The following is an 8,757-nucleotide window of genomic DNA, read 5'->3' as shown; positions in this document are numbered from 1 at the left end:
TTTCTCTTCCTCTCTCCCTTCCTTCCCTTCTCCTACTCCTACTAGGAAAGGAGGAGTCCTACTCCCGGTGGGAGTAGGACTCCCCCCTTGGTGCGCCCTCCTCTTGGCCGGCCACCTCCCCCCTAGCTCCTTTATATACGGGGGCAGGGGGGCACCCCAAGGCACAGCAATTGATGATTGATCTCTTAGCCGTGTGCGGTGCCACCCTCAACCATAATCCACCTCGGTAATATCGTAGTGGTGCTTAGGTGAAACACTGCGTCGGTAGCATCATCATCACCGTCACCACGCCTCGTGCTGGCGAAGCTCTTCCCGGAAGCTCTACTGGATTGTGAGTTCGCGGGACGTCACCGAGCTGAACATGTGCTGAACGCGGAGGTGCCGTACGTTCGGTGCTGAGGATCGGTCGATCGTGAAGACGTACGACTACATCAACCGTGTTGTTGTAACGCTTCCGCTTACGGTCTACGAGGGTACGTAGACGACACTCTCCCCTCTCCTTGCTATGCATCACCATGATCTTGCGTGTGTGTAGGATTTTTTTTGAAATTACTACGTTCCCCAACAAGGAGACCTTATGGCTGGCTATTGGTGTGGCGACTTCGACATCTTTTTTCGTGTTGTTTTGTGGCATGATCCAGTTTCTCCAACACTCTGTGCTGATGGTGATGCATTGCAAGCCTGTTCCGTATGGGGTGATGCTCCAGTATACAATGGTTCAACGATTTTTAAATCTCGTCTCAAGGGGCGAGCGGCTATTGCGGTCTTCAAAATCTGGTATGGCGAGGGCATTCACAGGTTTCGTTTTTCTTTGCTGTTGGTTCAGTGTAATTCTTAATCTCTGGCCGGCGGTGTACAATCAAAGAAAGAAAAAGACTAGTATGCTTTTTAATAGTGTAATTTTATTTTGTACAAGTCGTTCTACGTTCACTTGTCTATTCTTTGTACTGGCCTTTGTTTTTCTTAATATTAACCAGATCTAAGATATCTTTTGGGTGCTTTTATTCAAAAACAAAACAAAAACATGAGCAGGCATGTTCTTCATACCGGTTGTTTGTGTCACGATGATGAAAGTGATAGAAGCACCATCAGGCGGCGGGATAAACTAACACATGCGGATGGGATATTTTGGTTCATGTTGGATAATATGTCTGGAAACGATATTTACTAACCAATATGTTATATTTATATCCCTAGAGCCCTAAAACTGATATATCAGTCTATATCGGTCGTATCGGCTTAGATTTAAAAACTCGGTGTAGAGACTCCTGACTGCTCTGTCAATCTCTAGAAATTCCCCCCTTTTTTGACAGTTTTAAGCATCATTAGTACTCCGTATTTGTTGGTAGTATCTTTTCAGTTGCAAACCGGAGATTCCCGAAGACAGCGTTAAAATCACACGCCGTGTCTGCAGTGGGTGTCGTTCACCAAGAGGGAACAGAACACCACGAAATTTTCTTGCGAATAAAAAGAACACTACGAAATTTGGAGTTTGAAAAACAAAAGACGCCAAAAAAATGGATCACCCCAGTTACCGGGCCGTGGTTACTTAAATACGGGCTGTGAGGCCAGCCCATGTATCCGCAAGGCCATCGATCGGCAAAGTTTCGCAAGTGTACAAGTGAGCCCAGCAAGTGAAGCCTGCCAGGCTATATAGAAAACCCGGCGCCCTCGCGACCCGACCTCCTCATTCTAGCCAGGCGAGAGCAAAAGGTAGGGTTTCCAGTTGCAAGCCGCCCCGCCGCCGCCGCCATGGGACACTCGAACGTCTGGAACTCGCACCCCAAGAACTACGGCCCCGGATCCAGGGTTTGGTAATGATCCTCTCTCTACTCCCTACTCTTGATCGATTGGGAACTTGTACCCCGCCCTCTCCTAGATCGGTAGCAAGAGGCGGTTCCATGTCCGCACCTGTAGATCCGTGGCGCAATCTCGTAGCTTAGCTCTAAATCTTATATGCTCGTGTTCGATGTGCATGATTCATGCGCCTTGGATTGTTTGATGGTTTTATGTCGTGACGCGTGGTGGTTTGGATCTTTTCTTGCAGCCGTGTCTGCGGCAACTCGCATGGCCTGATCCGCAAGTACGGGCTGATGTGCTGCAGGCAGTGCTTCCGCAGCAACGCCAAGGACATCGGCTTCATCAAGGTATGCGCCGCCACACTGTCCGTGGATTTCCTGAATCTGTGCCTGAATTTGATGGCTGCCGAGTAATACTAGTATATGTCACCATGCTTTGCTTTGAATAATATATATGCTCTGTCTACAAGGCCTCTCTTGGTATGGTCAAGCAGTTTTAGCCTCTCTTGGCATTTGTTGGTACATACTGTGGTGTAATGTGTGACATCTTAGATTCATCTATTCAAAATAGATGTGTGTGTTGCTCCTCTTGCCAGAGTAAACCTGGTCAAGTTTTGCAATCATCACCTCATGTTTTGCCTTGCAATGTTTTGTATCTGTTTGATCAGTGTGCAATTTCTATTAACCATAAGGCATCTTGGAACTGACAGAGTTGTGCATGACTACATGATACTAGCTCCGTTTGTTGCTCCCACCAATATAAGTCTTGCTCTGTTGCATCTGTCCCCAGTTTCAACTATTTACTAACCCTTAACTGCCAAGTATTTTTTGAGCATACGGGCCCATTTCAATGCATAACACATTGAGTGTATTGCAATTGTGCAAATATCTATTAAGTAGGTATATATTTACACAACTACTTTATGATTTAGTAGAAAATTGAGATGATTGAAAAATGTTGTTTCCATTTCCACTTTTGTCTGATTAACTGTAGGTTTTATGCTTCAATTTTTGGGTTTGGGTAAATTATTTTTCAGATTCATATGCTATTGTGCCTGAATACCTGAATGTTTGTGTGCGACTAATTACCTGTATGCCTTTTATTTTGCATATCAAAATCTCTTTATACTGATCTCTGAATCTTTCCTCTTATTTAACAGTACCGTTAAGAATGGAAACCTCAAAGGAAGCAAGGGCTAGGAAATTATCAACGAACTGTGGTGCTTCATCGAGTCTGATCTTTATCCTATAAGCTATGTAATGAACTACTATTAATGTTTGAATCCTGGTGACAAAACCATGAAACCATGTTAGTGACTGCTGTTTGAGCATGTGAAACCGATAATTCTGTTCCTGTCGTGCCATTATGGTTAGAAGGTTGCTCTGCATCCTTATATTTTTATTATTTTGTGAAGGCCGGCCATGCTTTGTTTTGATGCTCTAATTTTATATTCCTCGTTTTCATACCTTTCTTGCTTGGCTTCTGTTCTTAATCAGTCTCTGCTGTGCTCTACTATCCCCTCTGTGGTTGTTTATGATCTTCTTCGTTTGTTGAACAGTTGTCCTTAGCTGCCCTGACTTTGCTTAAGCTAGAAAATATGTCTGTAATTGTTAAATGGTCATCTATAACACTTGTCAATGCTGAGCTTCTCTTGAGTATTAGGTGCGGGTCAAAACAAGCACTAGTGGAATTATTCGTTGGTCACAGAAAAACCGCCCAAATTGTTAAATGGTCATCTATATGAATTCGATGCGCGACTGTCCTGCTACCGCCCATATTTTGCCACCCAGATGGTTAGAAATCGTCAGAGGCCAACAATTTCTTGCCACCCTCTTGTTCTAATCGTGAAAAACCTGGAGCATCCAATGGCAGATCTGACAGCCAACGATGCCAAATGATACCTGTATCCCACTCATAATTTGAGCATGTATCACATCGTCAAAATCGAGCGTCTCCAGGGGTTAGGTGTGCTTTCTGCTGTCCTTTTGTATTTGTGCGTGAACAAGCATGAGTGGAATTATTCCTTCGTCACCTCCTGAATAAAGTAGAATTCTTAGTGTACCTCAAAAAAGAGAATAGAAAGCTTTCCCTCAAAAAAAAAGAGAGTAGAAAGCTTTCCCTCAAAAAAAGAGAGTAGAAAGCTTAGTGATACGATTGCATATGAATTTGATGTGTGATCTAGGAGTAGGATGCATGGATGCTTCGTACTCCCTCCGTTCCTAAATATTTGTCTTTTAGGAGATTTCAAATGGACTATCACATACGGATGTATATAGACATATTTTATAATGTAAATTCACTCATTTTGCTTCGTATGTAGTCACTTGTTGAAATCTTTAGAGAGACAAATATTTAGGAACAGAGGGAGCAGAAACAGTGTATCTGTATTGGATATAACGTATCTGATATGGATATCTACCCCCTGATCATCAGGGAATATAAACTATTTAAAACAAGAGTTAAATACACTATGAGTGCCTAAACTTGTTCTGTGCGGTTAGTTTAGTGCCTAAACTTGCAAAAATACACAAAAGTGGTGCTGCAACTTGTCCCGTGGTTCAAATACAGTGCCTCCAGACGTATTCCGCGGTGTGCACCACCCGCGTGGCACGCCAGCGTGTCATCGGCCCACATGTCAGTGGCTCGGGGCGACATAGAGGCTGGGTGAGGCGCACAGCCTGGCTGTTAAGCAGAAAACCCCCTGGGCTTTAATTAATTCTCTCAAAAAAGCCCCTGTAACGGCGGGAACAGGGACCGTGTTTAGTTTTTCTATTTGGTACCCTTAATCCCGTGCTCCTTCGCTCAGAGTCCCCACCGTTTCGTATCCCTTTCCTTTCCTCTCCCTCAGTCTCGATCAATCCAAGGCGGAGGTGGTGCGGCGCGGCACGGCGGCCGGCGACGGAGGCGATGGATGGCCCGTGTCGTCGACGTCTTGGCGAGGCAGTTCCTATCGTCGCTCTGTTCCTCCTTCTCAATTTTCTCGCGCCTGTACGACGTAATCACAGGGTAGGGTTAACCACTGTAATGGGCTTCGATTTCTCGTGGTTGATGTTCATCTTATCCGTGTTATTTACAAGATGCGGATTGCTGTGGACGGCATTGGGCCCTTTTCACGTCAAAATAGGGCTAGGGTTTATTTGGGGGTTATCAGTCAGCGCACTTTTTCTCTGAAAGGGGATGGTCTTGGTTATGTGGCCATCGAAACAGGGTATAGAAGTGCTATGATTCCTCTAGTTAAATTGATTCAGATTAGTACTGGAGTTGTAGTGTGATTCATGTAGTAAATTTGAATGGTGTTCACTGAATGTGCGCGGACTCTGAATGTGTCAACTCTGTTAACTGAATTTGTGCAGTACATTTAACTGAATTTGTCTAAATGTGTGCAGTGCATTTAACTGAAGTTATGCGCAGTATGTTAACTGAATATGTCTGAATGTTTGCAGTACATTTAACTGAATTTTTCTCAATGTGTGCAATGCATTTAACTGAAAGTATGTGCTATTTCATAATGCAGGCAATTTGATGGACTGTTTTCAGTTGAGATAGATCACAAAGGTTTTTTGTGTGGAAGTGATAGCAACATGACCTACATGGATCAAGAAGTGGACTGGTTTGATAGCTGCGACAGTGATACTTGGTCAGTTCTATGGATTGATGTTTTTCTTCTCCAATTGGGCTATGACAGTGCTGTGTCCAAAATAGATGTGTATTGGAGCAAACCTGGAAAGTCTTTGTGTGATGGCCTTCAGTTAATTGCATGTGATGCACACATTGCCCTTATGATTGCTGCAACAGTGGATCACAAGAACTTGGTCTTGCTTGTAGACCATGGTGACACCCTGGAGTCAGTAACTGATGATGATGTGTTGGTAGAGGGGATGCCTGAGCTGCCAAGGGTTATTACTCCAGTTAAGTCGGCAAAGGGAAAAGAAAATGTGGACAACTTTGAGAAACCAGAAATTGCAACAGAGATGAGATGTAACTACAAGAAAGCAAAGAGATTCATGTCATTTGGTGAGGGCTGTAGCTCAAGGGTTCCATATCGAGAATTTGAGGAAGAAGATGGCAATTGTGACAGTGATGAAAGTAGTGCTGAAGATGCAGGTGACAGTAGTGACGAACATGTAGATGCAGAAGTTGAAACTGATGAGGATTTCTATGAGAGTGATTACGAAGTAGCACAAGGTGATGATGATCTGTTTGAGAGCAATGTAGACAAAGATGTTGATGACCATAGACAGAAGGAGATTGTGCCTGACTTTGAAGGAGAACTTCCTGAAGATGCCCTAGATGACAGTCATCTGAACCTATCAAAAGAAGAAGGAGACAAGCTTAGATACAAATTCAGCACATTCAATCCATCCAGTGACCTTAAAGCACCAACTTTTAGAGTTGGCATGCTTTTTGGTGATATGAAAGAGCTAAGGCTTGTTGTGGTTGCATACAGTGTAAGAAACAGAGTAAAGGTTGAGAAGATAAGGAATACGACCACCAAATTTGAGGTAGTATGCAAGCCTGGATGTACTTGGTACTTGAAGGCGGGCAGAGATAACAGGAGTACTAGCATTCAGATAAAGAAATACCTTGACAATCACACATGCACCAAGGCTTGGGATCTGAAAGCTTTGACTGCACCATTCCTGACTGCACAATTCAGAGAAGAATTCAGAGACAATGAGAAGATGCCTTTGAGAAAGTTTTCAGATAAAGTGGAGCAGGAATTCAACATGGTTGCAAAGAGAAGTAAGCTGGGAAGAGCAAGAAGAGAAGCAGTTAAACAAATTCGAGGTGAAGATGATGACCAATACAATATGTTGTGGGACTATGGCCAAGAGCTTAGGAGGACTAACCCAGGAAGCAAGTTCTTCGTGTGCACTAAGGAGGTTTTTCATGATAGGACTAAAGAAACAAAAGACCACTTCTCAACCCTGTACTGGTCATATGATGCATGTAAGAGAGGGTACCTTATATTCAAGTCATCTTTCTCGGTGGGTGCCACATAAAAACTAGATACAAAGGGAACTTACTTACAGCAGTTGGTGTTGATCCCAATGATTGTATTTCCCCATAGCATTTGGGCTATGTGAAGTTGAGTCAACATATAGTTGGGAGTGGTTCTTAGCCACTTTGAAGGATGACTTGAATATAAGCAACTCTTCACCATATACAATAATGAGTGACAAGCAAAAGGTTAGCACTTGCTACCTCTTTAATTTATTGCATGGTAATCATCTGCTTACAATACTTACTCACCAAATGACATTTCTTTTTAGGGTTTAATAGCAGCAGTGCAAAAAGTTTTCCCTTATGCTGAACACAGAAACTGTGTTAGGCACATCTACCAGAACTTTCATAAAATACACAAGGGAGAACAACTCAAGAATGATTTATGGGCAATAGCAAGATCTACACATGAAATTGCTTATAGTAAGAACATGGAGCAGATGAAGGAACTTAGCCTTGCTGCATACCAGTGGGTGGAGAAGTTGGCACCTAAAACATGGATCAAAGCATTTTTCCCCTTTCAGCAAATGTGACATCCTTCTAAACAACATGAGTGAAGTTTTCAACAGGTTTGATCCAAAATCCTCTTTTGTAGATGCATTCATTTTTTATAATCCACATATTTATTGGTAAATGTGGATGTATTCCTCTTTCTGCCAACATAATCCATGCTACTATGTTGCTAAATGTATTCCTCTTTTTATTCTGCCTACATAATCATTGATCCAATTGTATTGATTCGCAGTTATATTCTGGATGGAAGAGAGCTGTGAATGTAAGAGATGGGAGCTATCTGCCATACCTTGCCATCATGCTATTGCATGTTTCAGGCACGAGAGGATTGAACCAGAGAGCATGGTTCATGAGTGCTATACAGTGGAAAACTATAAGGATTGCTATGGATGGAACCTGATGCCTATGAGTGACATGAAGAAGTGGGAAAAGTTGCATGGCATCCCTGTCTTCCCACCTATATACACAAAAGTAATGGGTAGGCCAAAGAAAAATAGGAAGAAAGAGCCAGAAGAGAAACAAGATAAGAATGGATGATACGTCTCCAACGTATCTATAATTTTTGATTGTTCCATGCTATTATATTATCCATCTTAGATGTTTTATATGCATTTATATGCTATTTTATATGATTTTTGGGACTAACCTATTAACCTAGAGCCCAGCGCCAGTTTTCTGTTTTTTCCCTTGTTTTTGAGTTTTACAGAAAAGGAATACCAAACGGAGTCCAATTGACGTGCCAATTTTTGATAATTTTTTATGGACCAAAAGAAGCCCTCGGAGTAAAAGAGTTGGGCTAGAAGAGTCCCGAGCCGTCCACGAGGGTGGAGGGCGCGCCCACCCCCCTGGGCGCGTCCCCCTATCTCGTGGACGACTCGGAGCCCCTCCTGACGTGAGACCTACGCCAAAAATTCCTATAAATACAGAAACCTCCAGAAAATAACCTAGATCGGGAGTTCCGCCGCCGCAAGCCTCTGTAGCCATCAAAAACCAATCGGGACCCTGTTCCGGCACCCTGCCGGAGGGGGGAGCGTAGCAACAATTTCATGTTTAACATAGGGAACTATAGCAAGTTCATCTCCATAAGCATAATTCATATTGGCATCTTGGCCACAAGCATAGCAAGCATCATCAAAAAGGGATATTTCAAGAGAATCAACGGGATCATAACAATCATCATAGCAATCATCCTTTGGTAAGCACGAAGGGAAATTAAACAATGTATGAGTTGAAGAGTTACTCTCATTAGAAGGTGGGCACGTGTAGCTAATCCGCTCTTCCTCCTTTTGTTCTTCGCTCTCCTCATCATCTTTTTCATCCAATAAGCTCACAGTTTCATCAATTTCTTCTTCCATAGACTACTGCAAAATAGTAGTCTCTTCTTGGACAGCGGAGCAGTCCTCAATATATGGTTCAACATAGGCATTAGAAGCATAATTA

General features: G+C 43.0%; 2 protein-coding genes across 2 annotated transcripts; both read left to right on the top strand.

Moving 5' to 3' along the window:
* The first annotated feature begins 1,608 nt into the window (after positions 1-1,608).
* Positions 1,609-3,204, top strand: LOC109743535 (small ribosomal subunit protein uS14). Its single transcript, XM_020302639.4, has 3 exons — positions 1,609-1,814; positions 2,048-2,147; positions 2,960-3,204. The coding sequence occupies exons 1-3, from the start codon at positions 1,753-1,755 to the stop codon at positions 2,966-2,968; spliced, it is 171 nt and encodes a 56-aa protein (XP_020158228.1). The 5' UTR covers positions 1,609-1,752; the 3' UTR covers positions 2,969-3,204.
* A 1,627-nt stretch (positions 3,205-4,831) lies between these two features.
* On the top strand, positions 4,832-8,471 carry LOC120964107 (uncharacterized). Its single transcript, XM_045228195.2, has 2 exons — positions 4,832-7,373; positions 7,550-8,471. The coding sequence occupies exon 1, from the start codon at positions 5,382-5,384 to the stop codon at positions 6,801-6,803; it is 1,422 nt and encodes a 473-aa protein (XP_045084130.1). The 5' UTR covers positions 4,832-5,381; the 3' UTR covers positions 6,804-7,373; positions 7,550-8,471.
* The last annotated feature ends 286 nt before the right edge of the window (positions 8,472-8,757 follow it).

Source organism: Aegilops tauschii, chromosome 5, assembly GCF_002575655.3.
Source record: "Aegilops tauschii subsp. strangulata cultivar AL8/78 chromosome 5, Aet v6.0, whole genome shotgun sequence".
In the NCBI taxonomy this organism is placed as follows: Eukaryota; Viridiplantae; Streptophyta; class Magnoliopsida; order Poales; family Poaceae; genus Aegilops; species Aegilops tauschii.
The sequence above is the reverse complement of the archived record's forward strand: the minus strand, read 5'-3'. Positions and strand labels throughout refer to the sequence as shown.